At 43.7% G+C, this 19,329-nt stretch overlaps 4 protein-coding genes across 10 annotated transcripts; 3 read left to right on the top strand and 1 right to left on the bottom strand.

Annotated features, from left to right (window-relative positions):
- The first annotated feature begins 455 nt into the window (after nt 1-455).
- On the top strand, nt 456-3,609 carry LOC131884861 (probable protein phosphatase CG10417). The gene is made up of 5 exons (XM_059232756.1): nt 456-868; nt 1,309-1,476; nt 1,538-2,783; nt 2,859-3,085; nt 3,166-3,609. Exons 1-5 carry the CDS (start codon nt 758-760, stop codon nt 3,466-3,468), a joined length of 2,055 nt encoding a protein of 684 aa, XP_059088739.1. The 5' UTR covers nt 456-757; the 3' UTR covers nt 3,469-3,609.
- A 2,421-nt stretch (nt 3,610-6,030) lies between these two features.
- On the top strand, nt 6,031-13,900 carry LOC131885758 (heparan sulfate 2-O-sulfotransferase pipe-like). Of its 7 annotated transcripts, none has more exons than XM_059233905.1 (11): nt 6,031-6,274; nt 6,340-6,622; nt 6,932-7,068; nt 9,160-9,284; nt 9,466-9,542; nt 9,675-9,863; nt 10,016-10,095; nt 11,090-11,246; nt 12,956-13,080; nt 13,237-13,391; nt 13,472-13,900. In XM_059233905.1, the coding sequence occupies exons 3-11, from the start codon at nt 7,037-7,039 to the stop codon at nt 13,642-13,644; spliced, it is 1,113 nt and encodes a 370-aa protein (XP_059089888.1). In that variant the 5' UTR covers nt 6,031-6,274; nt 6,340-6,622; nt 6,932-7,036; the 3' UTR covers nt 13,645-13,900. The 7 variants fall into 7 exon arrangements, with proteins under 7 accessions (XP_059089888.1, XP_059089889.1, XP_059089887.1 ...); XM_059233906.1 differs by having other exon boundaries at nt 6,337-6,622; XM_059233904.1 differs by having other exon boundaries at nt 6,031-6,622.
- Nucleotides 13,901-14,996: 1,096 nt separating this feature from the next.
- On the top strand, nt 14,997-16,213 carry LOC131885760 (carbohydrate sulfotransferase 11-like). Its single transcript, XM_059233909.1, has 5 exons — nt 14,997-15,108; nt 15,179-15,277; nt 15,343-15,491; nt 15,550-15,663; nt 15,754-16,213. The coding sequence occupies exons 3-5, from the start codon at nt 15,358-15,360 to the stop codon at nt 16,190-16,192; spliced, it is 687 nt and encodes a 228-aa protein (XP_059089892.1). The 5' UTR covers nt 14,997-15,108; nt 15,179-15,277; nt 15,343-15,357; the 3' UTR covers nt 16,193-16,213.
- LOC131885756 (latrophilin-like protein LAT-2) lies at nt 16,129-19,160 on the bottom strand (the record flags this gene model as incomplete). Its single annotated transcript, XM_059233900.1, is given in 4 exon segments — nt 16,129-17,373; nt 17,816-18,084; nt 18,178-18,977; nt 19,049-19,160. Coding segments are annotated over 3 exon segments (1,983 nt in total). The 3' UTR covers nt 16,129-16,214.
- Between the last annotated feature and the right edge of the window lie 169 nt (nt 19,161-19,329).

The following is a 19,329-nucleotide window of genomic DNA, read 5'->3' as shown; positions in this document are numbered from 1 at the left end:
GTGACGACTTTGATGGTTTTAGATTTTGAAGGGCTTTAAATAGGCTTCATTAGGAGAAGGAAATAATTGAGCTGGATTAAAATCAAGCCAGTTTAGCTTGAGTTAAATTAAAGTAATTTAGCCTGAAACAGTTCAGCCCTCAGACAGACTTTGCATGTGGTTCAATTCGAGTAGCTGGGCTGGACCCGGCCACAGGTAAGTGTAGTTATTAATGACTGAAACCCAAGTCGAAATTGAGACCTTATCAACGGTTCTAAGATCAGTCATAACCCTTAGGCCCATCCACTTGGATCTTATTTACTTTTGCTCCACCACCATGCTTATAAATGTCCTTAATCACTCAAATGTTATAATAAAGCTTGACCCTTTACTTTCGCAGCCATTGCCTTCCCTGGTTAGTGGTTGCCCGTCTGGGAACTTTTGGTTGGTTCCGTCCGTGAAGATTTAGCAACCCTAACACCAAGTTCGCGCCGTTGTGATCGTTGTGAGCGAGAAAGAGAGAGCGAGTCGGTCAGGTCGGTCCACGCGTGCCTCACCCGTGTTTTGCCGTGAGCCCGTAGTAGCCCGTGTCCGCCCAAACCATTCCCGGGGTGGTACTGTGGGGGCTTTGGCCGGTGGTGTGACAGCCCGTGTTGAGCCTTGATCGTGGAGGCGCGGCCCTCCGACTCGATTCATTCCGGACTTCTTGCGGTGCGCCTTGCCGGGACCAGTTGTGAGCGCGTCCAACCCTCGAGCCCTCGAGCCCTCGAGCCACAGCATGGGCGCTTACTTGTCGTCCCCCTTGACGGAGAAGGAGTGTGAAGATGCCGAGAACGGACGATTGGCCTACGGAGCGGCCGCCATGCAAGGCTGGCGGGTCTCTCAAGAGGTGGGGCATTGGGGAATGGGTGGGACATGGAGGCCCAGAGAGTTTCAGATCGATCGATCATTTTCGCTGAATTTGAGGTTGGGGGTCCCCATTTGTCCAGAGCTACTGCCAGCCATATTCTGACAGAAAAAGAGCTTTGACCTTTTGAGCGGCGAAAAGGGCGCGAAAATCGGATGGAGTGACTGACTTAGAGAGAGAAAGGGCGTGAACCAGGGGTGGGATGAGGCCTCCAACGGGATGATAGATCTTTCATGGGTTGATGGATTGGGTTGTGCCTTGAGCTCTTGGCCGAAAAGTTTTCGGTTCAGGTACAGAGCGCTTTCGGTTCCATGATCTCGAGCCTTTTTTCATCCCGTGGCGAATCGCAGTTGGCATAGACTTGCTTTAGCCCAATCAGTCTTTCCGTTGACAGTTGTAATTGGTTTTCCCTTGTGTTATAGGATGCGCACAACACCATCTTGGACTACGATGACCAAGAAGCCAGTTATTTCGCAGTTTACGACGGTCATGGTGGTCACGAGGTCGCCCAATATACGGCACAACACTTGCCCGACCTTATCAAGAACGACGCCAAATTCAACTCGAAAGACACCAAAGAAGTGGAGGACGTAAGTTCTCCCGTTATCCTGACATTTATGAGGCGTCCCACAATGAAGCCTTTGTTTTCAGTTGCTGATACGTTCGTTTGTGGATTTTGATCGAACCATTATTAAGCGTGATGTGGTGGGTCGACTCAAAGTATTGGCCGGATCGGACGGTAAACCCGGTGGAGCGAATGGCGATCGGGAACCTGACGAGGAGGAAGATCCCAACGAAGTCAGTCATTTGTACGAAGAAGCTACCATGCCCTTGGAAGACGTGATCCATAAATACGGCTCCGAGGAAGCTCAAGCTACCGTACTGCCCAAGAAGCATCCCAAAATTGATCAATTGGCCGGAGAGGGCGGTTCCGGTGCGAGTAAACCCATTTCACCTTTCCTCAGAGGCAAACGAGCCCAAGCCCTGGCCAATGGAGGCTCGAACCAAGTCAAAGAAAACTCGCACATTCGATTCGATGAAAACGGAACTGCCGTCAAAGTCGAACCTTCAAACGGAACGGGTGAGCACAAAATCAACGGAGAGACGAAGGAATCCGAAAACGACAAGTCGGCCGTTAAGAAGGAAGAGTCTCAAACCAACGGACACGTAGACCACAACGGGGGTCCCGAGGACCAGGCCAAAGAAGATCCAGACTCTAAAAGCGAGGAGACCTCTGTAAACACATCAACCAAAGGCAAGGGTAAGGGCAAGGGTAAAGGCAAAGGCAAGAGTAGCCAAATCAAGTCCAATTCGGCCGAAGAAGAAGACACCAAGTCCGAGGAGCCCAAAGAGGAACCCGAAGCCAAAAGCCCGGCCCCGGAGGCCACATCCAAACGGTCTCCTAAGAAATCCGCAGCCGAGTTATATCAGAGTATCATTGGCGACGAACCAGCTGACGATGATGATTCGGAAGACGAATCCGACGAAGATATCAACTTCCAGGGAAAAGCATCATCTGATGATGATGATGATGACGACGACGACGACGATGAAGACGCGGAACCCGACGACGAAGCTGAAGAGAGTGACGAGGAAGAGGAAGACACGGAAGAAGAAGAGAATGGATCCGAAGAATTCATAGGCGGCGATTTCAACGACGAACCCGGCAATGACTCGGGTTGCACCGCTGTTGTGGCATTACTCAAAGACCGGAAGCTGTTTGTGGCCAATGCAGGGGATTCACGTTGCGTGGTCTGTCGTAATGGCAAAGCCGTGGAAATGTCTTTTGACCATAAGCCCGAGGACAAACCCGAACAAGACCGAATCGTCAAGGCTGGCGGTAAAGTCACGCCGGATGGACGAGTGAACGGAGGATTGAATTTATCTCGAGCCATCGGTAAGTGGGCATTGAAAGTCCACGGAAGTTAAACTGAGACTAGTATATTTATCGTATTGTTGGTATCCTTCGCAGGTGATCACGCTTACAAAACCAACAAATCATTGCCCTTGGAAGAGCAAATGATCTCACCCGTGCCGGATGTGAAAACCTTGGACATTGATCCGCAATCCGATTCATTCATGATCTTAGCATGTGATGGCATTTGGAACTCAATGTCCAGTCAGGAAGTGGTAGACTTTGTCCATCCAAAGCTTATGGCCCTTAAGCCTGACGAGAAACTTTCAAGTATTTGCGAAGAGGTGAGTATTATACCACAAGTTATCCTAACCCTCCTTTCACGAGAGTTCATTGATCATAACTCTGTTTCTTGCCTCTCCAGTTATTTGATCACTGTCTAGCGCCGGACACGATGGGTGATGGGACGGGGTGTGACAACATGACCGCTGTAATCGTCAGATTCAAAGAGCACCATTTCGCGAAAGAATCGTCAGCCGATGCTCCCACCCTCTCTTCCGAAACGTGCTCTAATTCGCAAAAACGACCATTGGAAGACAGTGACGCCCCCACAGGAAAACCGGAAGAAGAGCCTCCAGCGTCCAAGAAAAGTAAGACTGATGAAGAGGGTGATAGCGAGCCCAAGAACGAGAAAGCCTCCGCCAAATCAGAAGAAAATTCATGCTGAGTTCGCATACATAATCACATGCACACGGTTTCGTACAATCATGGGTCTCTCATCCCCATTCTTCTCGGGCTTCATACTCAAAGAGCCATCGGTCCCCAGAAGTTGATGTATTTCGCTATGGCCTCTCGTCCCAATCCCAAGCAGAAAAGATCCATTGTACGAATAACCATCTAATCAAGCCTTTTTTAGCCAGGAAACGTTCAGAATCTATTGATACAAATTCAAGGATGGCCGGAAGTATCGCAGTTGCGGCAACACTGTTATTATCTCTATTCCTACAAGCGAACATTTCCTCCCGCAACCATACTATTATTACTTCTACTCAAATCAACCTGTCCTGTATTTTTGTGGAATTAATAAATCATAATTCCGTTTACTAAAAATTGATACACCCGACGCACACCAAAGCTTTTCATTTGCTCCCGAGATGGGAAAGTTCTGGGATTGAAAACACGCGAATTTTATTCCGAGTGAGGCACTGAGATCCCGGACCCTCGGGATTTTTGATCCACTACATTACCTAGATCAATCCATGCCATGGTAACAAAGATCGTGTTGTTTGAGTCCCGTCCAAAAATTGATACATATATGCTGGGGGCTGTAATTGGGTCGAAATAAATGTTAAAACACGAATACAGGTGCAACATAAAATCGTCACACCATTCTTTAACGATATTGAAATCTAACCTTTTCTCCTGGTTCAATGTGTGATGGCTAATGCATTGTAGATTTTGAAAGATATCGATCGATTAGTTGTTAAGTTACACCATTCTGTAATATTGCGGTAAGATTTTGAAATCTTCGATGTCATAGAAATCAGCCAATCATTACAGGGGAATGGCTTGTCTCACCCTTTGAAAATTGGATTAACATGAGCCAATTTCAGAGAGGGTGGAAGCTTTCCCTGATCGACGATCCGAATCATTAAATGCGATACGAAAACCAAACCTGAGCTGTCACACCATGTGGGCGTGGATATTTGGAAAAACTCAAGTTACTGACGGAGCATTTTGATTTGTTCTTGGAAGATATAATTGCTTTAAACCTTTAAAAAGCATTGTTCATATTTCGTGATACTCAGGACCTTTCAAAAATATTAGTTCATAAAAGTATTTGTGTCGATGTAGTACTTATATATGTAGCTATTGTCGATTGTATAGTGCCTAGATTTTTCAGTACATATGTAATGCATGAAGAGGGCAACGCGGCGCAAGATGACTTACTCTACGAGATGTATGTACCATGCAATAGTACCCAAAGAATGAGTTCTAATCGTTTTGGAACACACTGTCACGAACCAAAAAAAGAAGCACATTTTTTGATAGAAAAAAATTGTAATTCTTTCCTTCTGACGAAAGCTTTGAAAAAATGTTGACCATGTTGATCATTTCCTATATTTTTTTTTGTGATCTGAGCAAAATGAAACTGTTTTTTTTTTTCAATCTTAAGGATTCACTACAATATTTCTTTGGATTAAAAGACCAACAAACTAGCTCTGTCGAAAAATAAGCAAGAAGTGTGGTCAATCTTATAACTTGTTGCTCTCCTCTTGGTTCCCAGGCTTCTACCTCACTTTTTCTGTTACTCTCATCTTAATATTAAGTCATTATTGAGAGAATATCTCATTGGATCTGTTATTTTACAATGTTTGTGTTAGCATGTAATCGAGTCTTGTCCATTACTGGGTTCAAGTATCAATATAAACACTTTAAATTTCTCATGTTTCCTCGCTTCACCAAAATCAAATGGTGATTTTGTTACCTCGTTAACAAACTCGATCTTTGCAGAGCCATGTTTGATGCGTTCCAAGTCATAGATAGACAGCATAAATTTGCGTTTGATAAGTGTTCATAAAAGCATGTTTTTCAGATCAACACACCAGAAGAGCGCATTATGATAAGAACGAAAAGGGCACCTGAGCCCAGCTTTTTAAAGCCAAGTATTGAATCTCAGATCGGGAAAAGACCCAACTTATGAAGTATATTACGACCTTTCCTCGATCCAAGATTCACTCCTCTTTAAAGAACTGGTCTCTTTTGACCTTGATTGAGGTCTAAAAAACCGGTTTTCCTTTCTGCATCGACTTGAGTTGCTCCGTTGAATTCAAATGCTTGATTTCGGCCACCTCGAGTACTCTTTCTTGTCTACTTGTACTATACAGGGTAGAAAGAAATTACAGAAAAAAAGGGCCACTACAGCCATTATAGGTACCTTCTGACGACAATTGTCCTCCCTCACCACTCAAAGAATTGCTTGATTATATAGAACCTGAGGTTCCATTATGATGGACTATTAAAAAAAGATCTAATTCCTTATCAAAAATGATCCAATTTAATTTCCTTTGCTCGATCTTCAGGTGGTTAAATCAACGGATCTGACCAATCTCATTTAGGCTGAAATTGGTTCATTTATGTTTTGACATTGTCCTCTTCAATTGTTCTTCGTAATGTAAACAATTCTATATCATTAAGAAAATCTTTTCCGAAAGCATCTAACGTGCTCTCAATAATCAATAAAACATGGCTCTTAATTTCCTTCCACCCGGTATAGGCTTACCATCAAACCTCTTTCAAAGACTCAAGACCCTTCTATTCAGTCACGATCGGACAGAGAGCTTTTTCACCTATAGCCCGTCGTCCCCTGGCTTCACCCCGCCCGGGACCCCAGAAGACGGAAAATTGGATTCGACGCTCTCCTTATGCAAGGCCTAACATTCACCTATGTATTGTTAGGTACTCGTATGTGCGTGTGGTTGCTGGCCAGATCACCAAAGTCTGCAGGTTCTGCCAACCCGAAGAGAGCAGCGGTACATTTTCTTCTCAGCCAGAGTCCCTTTGGCCCCTCGAAGTATTCCATTCGTCTTCATAGCAGAGTATCTTGGTTGGGCCGGCATCTGCGGACGATAGATATCTTCCTTTCCACAAGGAGAAAGACGAACCGAGTCTCGACGAACCATGGCATGAGACGGTAAAGAGAAATGAATGTGAGTGAATATCGTGTGGTTGGCTGGTTGGTTGGCTTCTTGCCTTCCTGGGAGAAGAAGCACAACCAAGAACGAGGCTTCAGGCGAGACGACATCGGAAGCCAGGAGTACTGAGGTATTTTGGAAGACGGTCGGCCGCCGAGCCCGTGCGACCACCGACCACTCAACCACGTACGTACATATGGATGTGCCTTAGTTAGCAGATTGATCTAGCAGTGTGAAGACCCAACCAAACCAACAAAAGAAAGTTAGATCAAGTCAAACAAAGTGGTGAGACACACGGTGGGGCCGAAGGTGAAACGGCTAGGTTATTGTGATTACAATTGATTTGAATATGATGACCGTTGCCACAAAACAACTGGCCTAAATCCACCTTGAGAGACGAGCAAAGACCGCGGGTTCGATTTCAGAATTCGGCCTTTTTCTCTTCACATCCATCTCGGATGTACGGTACAGCAGAGACCGCGGGTTCGATTTCAGAATTCGGCCTTTTTCTCTTCACATCCATCTTGTTCATCCGAGCGAGGTTCACGCTACCCAAACTCGACGACGTTAGTCAATGCAATCGGAAGATCTTCATTAGCCATGAAGCTCTTGAGACAATACTTTCCTAAACGGTAAGTAGTAATTCTGACGCATTTTGAACTCCAGATGTGCAGATTGCACGATTTCCATGTCCAGTGCACCAGTTAAAACGGACTGGTGAAAATGTACGATTCTCAAATGGCAAGGATATTTAGTGGCACAGAAAATAAGTGTGGGAATAATGCAATCACCTTTCTTACGTTCGGTCATTAAAACGGACATTGAGCAAGCAAAGTGGGAGAAATTGCCTCTACCGAATAGGTCCATGTATTCACGAAAAAGTGTTTCTACATGGTCTAATGTGTATGTATTAAAGTATGTATTAATGTGTTGTGTATTAAAGTAGCGTCACCTTTTTGTGCCATTGAAGATTGCTCAAGTTCATTTTCCCCTACTATTGTTTCTTCCAATCGTTTTCAAGGTACAGTGCGTCAATTGAAACAAAGTCAATTTCACGCGATTTTGAAGCCTCTCAGTGAGAGAAATATACTGTAAAACCAAACGAAATCTACCTTCCAAACGGAGGTGATGAGGCAAATCTGATAAGCGAGCAAGGCGTAACGAACGAACTGGAGAGAGAAGAATTGAAGTCGTCTCGAATTGAAAATATCCTTCATAAGAGATTCTCAAATTCATAATCAAACGCAGTCAAAACCGTCTGGAGTCAACTAATCTGCGAAATCATCAGGCCATGATGCACAAAATCAGGTTTCTTGAGTTGAGTTTGCGATATGGTTGTTGCTTCGCCAAATATATCTTGTCTACGTCCATCTTGGCAATTTGCAATTATTCAAGGGAAGACAAATCACTTAACAAAAAAAGTTCCGTCGGATTTGTACTCCCTCCATCATCTTCATCATCTTTCTGCCTTAGTTTTTACACTTCTACATGCTTGTACCGTATCTTCCTCCCAAATCAATGTACTCCTATCCACCATCCACAAAGCATCGCCGTTAGCACCTTCGTTTTCCGGCAGAGATTTTTCTTGATCATCCGCTTCAGTCTTAGTAGAACTCAAAGAACGGTTCTTTATTGAGAGTCTCTTCCGAACTTGCGACCATTGGTTGCGCAAGTGGCAACACAAGCATGTGGTACTCGACCATCTCGGTTGGTGTTGTTGTTAGAAACCGCTTAGTAATCACTGGACCATTCGAGTCTCCCATGAAGGCAGGCCTACTTGGACGACCGAGAAGCGGTCCTCATGTTGCCTGAGGTCTGATTACTCAGGAGAAACAGCACGAGAAACAACACTGTGTGTGTAAGTGAGTGAGTGAGAGAGAGATTTGAACGAAAGCTAGTAGTGCAGAACTTTGCAGCTCTCGCCCAATTGGAGCCGTACTATTGTGGACCACGGGTCCATCCCGACTTTTTTCACTCAACCACCTTGATGGTGTTCACGAGGGTTCAAAGTTTGGCTGAAGTGTAAGCCCGCCTCACTGAGTAAAGAAAGATGATTTGGCAACTAATCGCGAGTGACGTTCTCTCCGGTCTTCAATTGTGATTCCACCTCACTCTTTGTCACATTCGCTCACTCAGTCAGTCCAAACTCAGTCAGTCGGTGGAATTGCCTTTAGTTGTGCTTTTTTGTCACGAGGAAGGGCATGAGCGATTTCCCTTTGGTGGGGTCGAAGTAGCAGCAAATATCCCGTTCTTTGTCCAATGTCAACATCAACCATGGGTCTTGGCAGGAAAAAAAGGTAACTGGCATTCCTGTTGTGCGTAGAGTGATCCACACTTGTTGTACGGTATGCATTCACATTCGACTGTACTTGCGTAGTCATTCGGCTAGTTGGGTCGGAGAAGACGGACATAGATTGATCTTTGTGCTCGTCTGGATATCCTGGAGCACTTTCTTTTCTCCGAAATCCGAAATGTTTGCCTATTCGAATGTCTTGCAGACTTGACGACTTTGATACACGTGACCTCTCTCACTTGGCAGCTGGTACTCACATGCCTTGCGCCTCCTGTGGAACTCGTTGTTAAGGCAATGGTTTTGGGGAATCTGGAAGTTGTTTGGGTTGAAAGTTGTCCCGTTGAAAGAAAGTGCTCACTGATCAGAGGCGATGATGTTTCTTTTTGATCTTCATGATTGATAAACGGAAACGGTTTTTGTTTCTTTTCAGATTAAGTGAACTTGTTGCTTTGGTGTCGCTCTCGGCCACGGTATTTCTTTTTATTCACACCCGATCGCTCACAAATCGATTACAAGAAGTCCAAAGGCCCTACGAGTCATCCGTTGGAGACGCAGGTGAGCCAGATCATCGTGATTAGCGATTTTGTAATTGGCAAAATTGGTCAAGAACGAATTTATAATAAGGAGGAAATTGTGGTGACCATCATGCGCGAATAAAGCCATCATGATTTGAGCAATCAATGGTTCTCTCACTCACGTTTTTCTTTCTTTCTCCTTTGGCTTCTTTTGTGCGCAGTGTACGAATTTGTCAATGAGGAGAAGCCACATCATTCGAGGGAGCTCAACACGGCACCCGAGGTCTATTATGGGAAGGTGAGAGAGACTAAGATTCCTATTGTGAAAAGTAAATCGCTTTGTCCATAACCTTGGATACCTTGGATGGATGCATTTACTTGCCTGGTCATCGTCGTCACTTTTTTGCACTTTTCCGCCCTATTCTTCCAGCTGGATGCCAACGAGCTGAACAATACGAGGAAGGCCACCAAAGATGTCCTTTTCTTCAATCGTGTCCCCAAGGTGGGCTCGCAAACCACGATGGAACTCCTCAAGTCCTTGTCCATAAAGAATGACTTTCATTATCACAAAGATAGAACGCAGAAAGTAGAAACCATCAAACTCACGTACAACGAAGAGGTAAGAGGCCAAGAATGATATGCAAAATTTTAAAATCATCCCCTGATCTTTCTTTTGGTACCGACCATCACCGACGTGATGTTGTTGGTGTTGTTGTTATTGCTGTTGCTGTTGCCTTCCTGGTGTGAATGATTGTCGTGAACTTTTTGCAGAAATGGTTGGCCAATCTGATCAATTACTTTGATCCTCCGTCAGTTTATGTGAAGCACGTTTGCTACGTTAATTTCACTCAGTAAGACTCCAAATCCCTAACCGGAAAACAATTTGTACAGCTTTTTGTGCACTCGTCCTGTGATTATCGGCCGGCAATGCTTGTAATTTTCTATATATCCTTGAAATGCACACAAGAAGGCTCCTTCTCAATCTGTCTTCCCCCTTCAAATCCCCATATGGTTCTTTCTGTCCAATCGAAAGATGACAAGGAAACCTTGGCCATGACTAGGATGTTCAAGATGTTTCACCGGGTTCCCTTTGCTTTGTCTTCCCTCTATCTGTCCCATATTTGATAATAGCCGTCTTCAATTCTCTGTTCTGCTTCTGTTTCGTTCCAGAAATCACTCACTCAACTAGTCAGTTCATTGAGTGCTCCATCAGTCTATGTCAAGCACGTTTGCTACTCAAATTTTTCTAGGTAAAGTTACCGACCGCCCCGTTCCAAATCATTGGGAAATTGAACGCACAAAAAAGTAACTTCTTCGATGGGAAACATTACATGTGGGCGGTTATACGATGGCATTAGAAATTGGAAACACTCGGGTGACAAGTTTTCTTACTAACACACTAAACCACGACTCAATCATTGTCAGATTTTGAATCGGGTTCGACCGTTGCGTTCCGTTATGATTGAAAGAATCCGCCGAGATGAACGAACGAACGAACGGTTGGACGGACCAACGACAATGAGAAACAATGAAGGAAATCAAAGAAAAACGGAACCACATACCTCCTTCTATGGCTGCATCTTAACGGATATAGCGTGTAGCATATCCGGCACTCTCTGGCATTGCTTTTCATCAAAATTGTTCGTCTTCTCTCGCTGTCTGTCTTGGAAAAAGTATGGCCACTTTCCCAGATTCTGTGTTGCAATTTTACAGAATATTGCATGCGCATGCCAATTACACGTCATGCTTCTTTGAAAAAGGGGGAAATTGGTTCACCACTTGCTAACCAACCAACCACCATTCCAAAACAGCCAGCCGATACTGATGCCGACCATTTCCCATTAGGTTCGACCTACCCACACCGATTTACGTCAATTTGGTGCGTGATCCAGTTGAGCGTGTGATCTCCTGGTACTATTATGTCAGAGCTCCATGGTATTTCGTGGAGAGGAAAAGGGCTTTCCCCGATCTACCCCTTCCCAACCCCAATTGGCTGCGAAAGGTAAGAACTCGCCGAGAATTGAAGAGAAGTCTGAGATGCATGCAATAATTGCTTTGGACCAACCACCCGTTGCAAATGTATCACCACAGGAGAACGAGCCAATTATGACCATTTTATATCAATTGAACGTCATTGATGAAGTTTTGAAGTCTTGCATCTTTAGCTTTAAGCCATCCGTTATCGGGCTTACACTTGGGCGTAGACTAATCTAATGCCCCGTAAATAGTTGGGATATTGTTTTCTTCTTTGCCACGGATTTCATACGTTTAAGGCCCTATCAGTGGGATGATATTTTACCTACCATTAGGGTATTCGATTGACGATCAACTGAAGCTTGGCTGAAAGGACTTTTGTGTTGAAACGGCGCAATCGGCTGGTTGGGACTTGAAAAACAAAAAAGAGAGAAAGGGTCAGAGTCAAAGACTAAATCTGATCTTTTTGGTTTTATGGTTTCGTAGAATGTTAGCCTGATCTTTTTCTCGAGTACTTGGTGTTTTTTCTTTTCAGAGGGAAATTTTGCTTTTGTGGGTCAAATATGATGGTATGGCTTTGTTCGCACTCACGCTCACACACTCTGTCAAACAACTAATTCATGAAATGCTTCCTTCAATGGAGAAGTGTAAAGGTCAAAGGAGAAAAGATGGATGATCGATCTGGCTCTCACTCTTTCTTTTTTGATGATGATGATGATGATGTTAGAAATAATGTTTTAGCTAGTTATGTTTTATCTCCAGTATGACGATGTACTATATCCAACAATTCGGGGTTTCCGCATTGACTACTCACACACTGAACAAGGCCTTCCTAGTCTATCGTATCGTGGAATTATAAAACGTCCACCAACCTCTTTTTCAAATTTCATTTTTTTTTTTCAATTCTCAACAAGAGGTGAAATAATTTGAGAGAGAATGTGCAACTCACGTGTGTTGATACCGTAACAAGTAAACTCGACACGTGTGTACTCTGGGATTGGCGTGCCAAACCTCCCTGTATGCATTGGATGATAGATGAGCTGAGACTTTCCAACAATACACAGTTGGAAAAGTAGAACCAATTTTCTCTTTCAGTTCATCAAGCAAGTTCATCTGCATCGGAGCATGAAGGGAAACGATGCAGTAAAAGATAATTATCTCCTGCCTTACCTTCACGCCGATGGTCTCCTCCTTGACCAGGCTTCTTTGTACAGAACACTATTTCTCTCTTCGCTAAACCCTGTCCTTTTCTAAATTGAGCCTTCGGTTTCTCTCGCTCTTCGAACATCTGTCCTTTGGCTATGAAAGTTGGTGTTCTTTTGGGATCTTGCTGTGGGACGTTCCAAATAAGTGACCTTCCTAGCAAACCAACCATCCACCCACATTTTGTTTCTCTTCCAAACTTCAGGACTACGAATCCTGTGTTCGTAGGGGAGATAAAGAATGTACCTACAAGGACGGAGACGAACGAGACGATTTTGGACAACTCACTGAGTTCTTTTGCGGTCAAGATGACGAGTGCACGTGAGTGATGACTCCCACCTTCTCTCTGAGACTTTAGAGGGGACGTATTGGTTCCACGAAAGCTGCTCAACCCTTGTTAGGTTTTTAGAAGGCATTTCTAAACTGTAGGACTAATACTAAGAAACGAGAATGTGAGTTGTCAATGTTGAGAGCCCGGATTGCTTGGCCCCAAAGCCATCCATCCTCTCAACATTCGGTTCTGTTTCGTGTTAGGATTTTGAGACTTGCGTCCGGACTTTCGATCCGGAATGTCGCTTCATTCCCGGCTTAAAACGGGATGGATTTGGTGATCATAGGCGGCAAACCATGTTCTTTTGCGGGCATGGGGATGAATGCACGTAAGTACCAGAGAGTGAACTATGTCCAGTAGAGTGGCTTCGTATTATGCTAAGCTTTGGAAAGCACCTCACCGATTGGCAAACAAAACAGCCTTCATGACATTGGGTCACGAGGAACTCGTTTTCATTTGATTCATTGTGGTCCTGTTGATATAGGGGCTTTAACACTGAGATTGCCATGAAGAAGGCCAAGGAGAATGTGGAAAAGAGTTATGCCGTGGTGGGCGTTCTTGAAGAATTGAACAAGACCTTGACCGTCCTGGAGCATTATGTCCCACGTTTCTTCAAAGGAGCCCTGGACACATATTGGAGTGAGTTTTAAGCTTTGATGGGTCGGGGATAACTACAGGCATGGGATCTAATTGTCTTTATCCATTCATTCCCTTTGCAGATGAGGTTCATGTGTTTTCCAAGATCAATCGCAATATTTACAAGCCTCCAGTGGCTGAGGCCACCAAAGAGATTGTGCGGAAGAACTTCACCCGCGAGATTGAATTTTTCGATTTCTGCAAACAACGACTCCACAAGCAGTATTTGGCTTTGAACCTAGATAAGAAGCCATAGGGAGTGTGATGCTTTTGCCCTAATTTTGAGACTCATCCATCCTTCCAATATTCCACCACCATACTGGATCCAAGCTAATCCAGGCTGACGTTCCACACCGACCGATATAAAAGTGGAAATTGGTTTTTCCATTTTGTTCTTTCCCTTCCATTTCGTATTCGAGTTTTTGGTGTTGTGAAATGAACTGTTTCAACCTTGCATTGTGGATCTTGTGATCCTCTTGAGTGTTCAATAAATTTGACTTCATATCTTTCAACCGAAGCTGCAGTCATGCTCAATAAACAAGTTGGAAAAATAGGACTGAAGGCCCGCTTTTGTTCTTACTGTTATAGTGGCCATAATGTTATACGAGACCATGGAACTAGAGAGGGACAATTTCATTTCGTCTGGAAATGACTTCATCATCAAAATATGCCACCACTCGTCCCCTATAAGGGCTTGTTCCACATGCTGCCCCTCAAGGGTTCGTCCTGCCAATAGCAGTACACCAGTTGGCTCAATATCAAATTTTCCGAAAATGGAACCCTCGATGGAACCCTCGGTCGCTCTAAGCAGGTTGATCCAAACCAAAGCACAGTTGCTCAACTAACACATTTTCCATATATTTTGATCGCAAACAACCTTACCGTTGTAAAAACAGGGCATTAGTAACGAAATTGCAATAATTCGTTCCTTTTTCTCGAAAAAGGAGGTGTAATTGCATTACATTTTAAAATTGTGTAATCGTGACGACCCAAAATCTACAAGAATCACTCGTTACTCGTTCCTTTTTCAGCTTCCAGAATGGCCTTTAATTTTTCCTTTATCTCTTGACAGCTGAAGAACCTTAAAGCTCAACAGAAATTGCCGTTTTTTGGTAATTCCATCTAGCATATTTTGATCAAAGAAAGTCAGGGTTGACAAATGTAACTGTAGCTGTAATTCCCTGTTAATGCCCCGTGTAAAAATAGGAATCCATATAACTTATCCCTTCCTTTATCATTTCTTTTTTGTTAACTGTCATTGTTCATTTCACTGTCGACGAGCATTAAATCGCCATCTTTCATTCAACCATATTCATTGTGGTGTTGTTTTTCTAGAATCCAATAAACATTAAAATTTAATCTTTAACAAATGCCCTTGCTATTCATTTGTGATACAAATTTGCTTCAAGAACAGTCAGTAATAGTTGAGCATGATTTATTCCGATGTAGGCCAATCTCTACATTCTTGCAAATGTAGGCATCAAACGTGCTGTTTCAAGTTGCCGGGCGTTGCCTCGTCCACTCGCCGTTAACTAATTCCTCTTCGAGAAGGCTGGATTAGGGAACGCGTTCATTGGGACCTTTCCATTGGCTTTTGGAAATGCGACGAACCAGCCGGTTCGCGTTTGTGTCCGTGATAGTAACATACGTTTTATTCATCTGTGCCTTGGGACCAGTCTTTTTAAGTAAACATGACAAAGAAGTTTCTTCAAATGCCGAGGTAAGTAAACTCAACCTTTTAAGTCTTGCGTGATCAAGCAGACTCAACTACGACGTGAATTTTTTTTTAGCTGGCTCAAGCCAGACGATTGGTTCAGCTATCAAAAGGATGTCAAATATTGTTCCCTCATCAATCCCACGGTGCAAACGCTTCCCTGTGGCACTTGAAGGTTTGTTAAGGAATGAAATTTGATTAGGCATATTTTATGATATTGAATCAGGTTACTATTTAAAGGTCAAAGACGCTCCTATGGGTCTTGCCATTGATGGAAAACATAGATTTGGGTTCTGTTGGAATAATAAAGCTGCATCAACGTCCTTGGGATCCTGGATGGTTGAAGTAACGAATACTTCCAAATATCTTCAAACCCAAGGATATCATAAGTGAGATACAAAGTGCATATCGTTACCAAGGTCGTCTTTTTAATCGTATAATTTCTAGAATTTTGTCCAGTATGAGACCTCAATCACTTACGGAACTTGAAAAGTTTGTGATCAATGGTCATTTATTTATCGTGGTACGACATCCCTTTGCCCGAGTTGTATCAGCATTTAAGTGAGTTCAATTCAAAACGTATTGATATTTCCACTAACAAGCAGACTACATGACTGAAAAAGCCCATCGGTTTTCTTTGCTTCATTGCAGCGATCGGATTATAGGGGATCCTCAATCTTATCAATCACGAAAGTTTGTCCCCTTGATCAAGAAAAAGCTGGAGCTTCAACTTAATCCCAAGAGGGCTTTACAGTTTCGACACTTTGTTGCGTATCTTCTATCCACACCCACCCGATTGTACGATCCTCATTGGAGTCCCATGTGGCTACACTGCGCCCCTTGTCAGATTCCCTACCGACAAATTGTCAAAGTGGAAACACTGGTCCAAGATTTCCACTTCCTACAAGAACGGATTCCAAATTTTCCGCACCACGCTTTACCATTCTTACATCAGAGTCAACGAGGAACAGAAAAAGAAACTATCCGCAAACATTGGCAAGAACTAAATGGCCTAGAAAAAGCAACTTTTTTCAAAATATATCAAAATGATTTTTTATTATTCGACTACGATGTACATGAATTTGAATAAACATAGTCTATTGATTAATACTTTAAATGGACCCATTAATCCGTTTAGATGGACCTGGTACCGCAAATGCCCTACCTACGCCTTGGGCCAAGATTACTCGTGGAAAGGACGATTGCTGAGAAGACACCATTTGGCTCCGATCCCGATGAGAGAGTTGGGCAATACTGCTTTTCCTTCGACCAAAAAGGAATCCTGGTCTATTGGGTTCGGGCACATTGAGCAGTCTAGGAACCTGCCTTGGACTCCTGTGACTCGATCCAATAGAAGAAGTGGGCAAGGAGCATTCATCAGGGGATGACATTTCGAGCGAGTTCTCCGTCACGTATTCCGGTCGCTGATGATGACGAAGCTCACTTTTGATGCCTTGCCGTCGGTTTTTTCTCGTGTATTGCTTTAGAGCATTGGCTCGATCCCCGCCTAAGTTCAGATTGAACTCGTTCTTGTCCAGAATGCCTAATCGGATCTTCAATTCCCCGAGAACGCTTGGGTTGAGTAGGATCGAGTGAATGAAGGTGAAAATGCCCAAACTTCCATTCAGAGCCACGAATATGTACGCGCCATATTTGGCAGTGACTTTGTTAATGAGAAGGCCAGACGCCCACGTGATCCCTAGGAGAAAGGTGAGAATGGTCCAACTCTTGAGGTGTCCCTTAACTTCAGCCAAACCGCGTCGATTGATCCGTTTTTGAACCCGGTACACCACCTTAACTGTTCGCAGCATGATAATGAAGTTGAGAAGAATGACGGCCAAAGCGGGTCCAACAAAGGCCCAAATGAACGAATTCTCTCTTAGCCAGCACAAAGCGATTTCATCCTCAGGTTCATCATTCTCATGCTCATAAGCGTTGTCAGCGTCCAGTACGAATTGGATCACCAGTGTCAGAAACACGATCACTAAGGAGATGCCATATCCAATCACGAACCGAAGAAGTTTGAAGTATCGACCGTCATCATCAGAGAGCCTCTTGTTCACCAAGGCTCGATACAGTTGAATGCCCTCCAAACTTGTCCAGAAGAAGGAACTCAGACCAAAGAAGTGGATAAAGACAGCCACGCCTCTGCACATCCAATCTGGCAACCCCAAAATGGTCGGATCAATCCCCAAGAGAAACAGAAGATACAAGCAGAACAAAGAAAATGCTCGATTCATCTGAATGATTGTGCGAGGACTAGAAGGCAACCTGAAAGCAAATTTCAACGGTGATTCGGATTACATATCTATTTTGGGGAACAACACCAACACACATACTTTATTTAGTGCATTTTCTTCTAATTAGTACTACGTTTTAGAAAAAGGGAGGCCCGTTTAAAACGTCTTCAAGGAAAAGAGTTTGAAGGTTATTCTTAAACAGATAAATCCAACAAAACGGTCCAAATCAATGGTTCCATAACCTTTCTTTTTAAATCAACACGAATTTCCAGAATTGAATTACTGAGTTAACCTATTGGGCTATTTTACAATTAAGTTCCTTGTTACATTGTGCATGATATGTGAAGGACTCTCCTCCCCCATCCCTTCACCCTCTAAAACCCACTCATTCACGTCTTGTGGTTTTTAGGTAGAAAATAAGATTGATTGAGTTCATATTTGAACATTCCTCGTAGTGTGGTAAAATAACTTACTTGCTGAAGAGCAGGATGGCGAATGTTAAGAGTGTTCCTATGGCTGAAACGGTGCAAAGAATGGTAGACAGAATATTGAGGAAGGTCAGGGCTACATCGGAGAGATCATCCAACACACCACCAACGTCAAAAAGAACAGCAAAATTCGTGGTGTGATTGCAAATGCAAACGGTGTTTAGTAAAGTCGATTCGAAACTTAACACACATCCTCCTTGAGACCATTGGAGCTCCTCCTCGTCCCAAAATACGCAATATCGGGTCCCACGAACCTTCAAAGAATGCAGCATGTCGTTCGTCAGCCGTTTGATTGATTTCTTATTTTGATGATAAAGAACCAATAAAAAGAAAATTTGGGAGCTTACCTCGGTTTCATTGGTATGATCGAAGGACACTTTAACTGTTCCATCACTTGCCAAAGGTGTCCATTCGTTGATGGAAAAAGTGCTGATCTTGGCCACTGAATGCAACTCCACCGAGGTTAAGCCTAGATCATTCCTCGAGGGATGAAAAATCTGGTCAAAAATCCCTTGGGTGCAAAACTGGATCCCAACGGAGCGCCAGTCTCCCCAGATTAGCGATGGACCATCCAATTGAATAAATGGAGGTCTTGGCATTGTTGGAAGGGATTCATTTCGGGAAAACGTAGACTGAGTATACATTCGCACCTCGTCTCGGGAATCTGTGATCAGACGATCAAAGCCAACTTTGGCACCCTCAATTTGGAGAAGGAAGAAAGCAATATTTTCGGCGCTCTTCAACAGATTAGTAGAGTTTTGTAAAATAAGATCGTCGTCATATTCCAGCCAAGCTAGTTCATGATGGAGTAGATCACTGACGATTTGGACGTAGTCCAGTACAATGTCGAATGTGTTGGTGACGTTTCGGTGGTAGTTCATTTCATTTCCAGGATCTGTCATACGGATGGGAAGCAAGAACCCAACCTCGATGATTTTGATCAGAGTCCCGCTAGTAATTTGTTCCAAAGACGTGTTGAAATGGCAAATGTTTTCGAGAATAAGAGAGGTAATTTCTTTGGGATCTGAATTTGGTGTATTAGCTTGATCCACCACGTTTTCAATCCAGGTCGGGATGCAACCCACTCGATTAGGTTGAAGGGGTACAAAATCTAATGTTTCCAAGTCACAGTACCAAAATGCTTTGCCTATGGAGGAGAAAATGTATGAAATGTTTATAAACATACTGTATAAAGTGTTTCGGTTATGAATAGTTCACCTGACGTGCCCTCCGGACACGAATCAGAGGCCACAATAAAATGACCGGCACAAGTAGCATTCCAGAAATAACCACGTTGATCAAAACGACCGGGACAGAAATAACAGGGAGGCGACCGTACATCCGCCTTGGCCCATAAGCAGGCAATATGCTCGAGCAAATACCGCTGTGACAATAGACGGCGTATTGAAGGATCCGATCTTTGAAATTGCCCGCTGGACCACCCACTGGTGGACTCCACCCTCGCTCGCAGCCCTCAATGCTGGTTCTGGAGTGTAAGC

Source organism: Tigriopus californicus, chromosome 8 (assembly GCF_007210705.1).
Source record: "Tigriopus californicus strain San Diego chromosome 8, Tcal_SD_v2.1, whole genome shotgun sequence".
Taxonomy (NCBI): domain Eukaryota; kingdom Metazoa; phylum Arthropoda; class Copepoda; order Harpacticoida; family Harpacticidae; genus Tigriopus; species Tigriopus californicus.
This window is presented reverse-complemented; position numbering and strand designations above follow the sequence as displayed.

What these genes read in the sequence shown, in the direction of transcription:
- LOC131884861 (XM_059232756.1), top strand. Translation starts at nt 758, where the DNA reads ATGGGCGCTTACTTGTCGTCCCCCTTGACGGAGAAGGAGTGTGAAGAT. An exon ending in ACACCAAAGAAGTGGAGGAC is followed by an intron (nt 1,477 to 1,537) that starts GTAAGTTCTCCC and finishes CTTTGTTTTCAG; the next exon opens with TTGCTGATACGTTCGTTTGT. An exon ending in TTTCAAGTATTTGCGAAGAG is followed by an intron (nt 3,086 to 3,165) that starts GTGAGTATTATA and finishes TTGCCTCTCCAG; the next exon opens with TTATTTGATCACTGTCTAGC.
- LOC131885760 (XM_059233909.1), top strand. Translation starts at nt 15,358, where the DNA reads ATGGGTCTTGCCATTGATGGAAAACATAGATTTGGGTTCTGTTGGAAT. An exon ending in CAAACCCAAGGATATCATAA is followed by an intron (nt 15,492 to 15,549) that starts GTGAGATACAAA and finishes TATAATTTCTAG; the next exon opens with AATTTTGTCCAGTATGAGAC. An exon ending in CGAGTTGTATCAGCATTTAA is followed by an intron (nt 15,664 to 15,753) that starts GTGAGTTCAATT and finishes GCTTCATTGCAG; the next exon opens with CGATCGGATTATAGGGGATC.
- LOC131885758 (XM_059233903.1), top strand. Translation starts at nt 8,696, where the DNA reads ATGTCAACATCAACCATGGGTCTTGGCAGGAAAAAAAG. An exon ending in AACTCACGTACAACGAAGAG is followed by an intron (nt 9,864 to 10,414) that starts GTAAGAGGCCAA and finishes GTTTCGTTCCAG; the next exon opens with AAATCACTCACTCAACTAGT. An exon ending in GGGCATGGGGATGAATGCAC is followed by an intron (nt 13,081 to 13,236) that starts GTAAGTACCAGA and finishes CTGTTGATATAG; the next exon opens with GGGCTTTAACACTGAGATTG.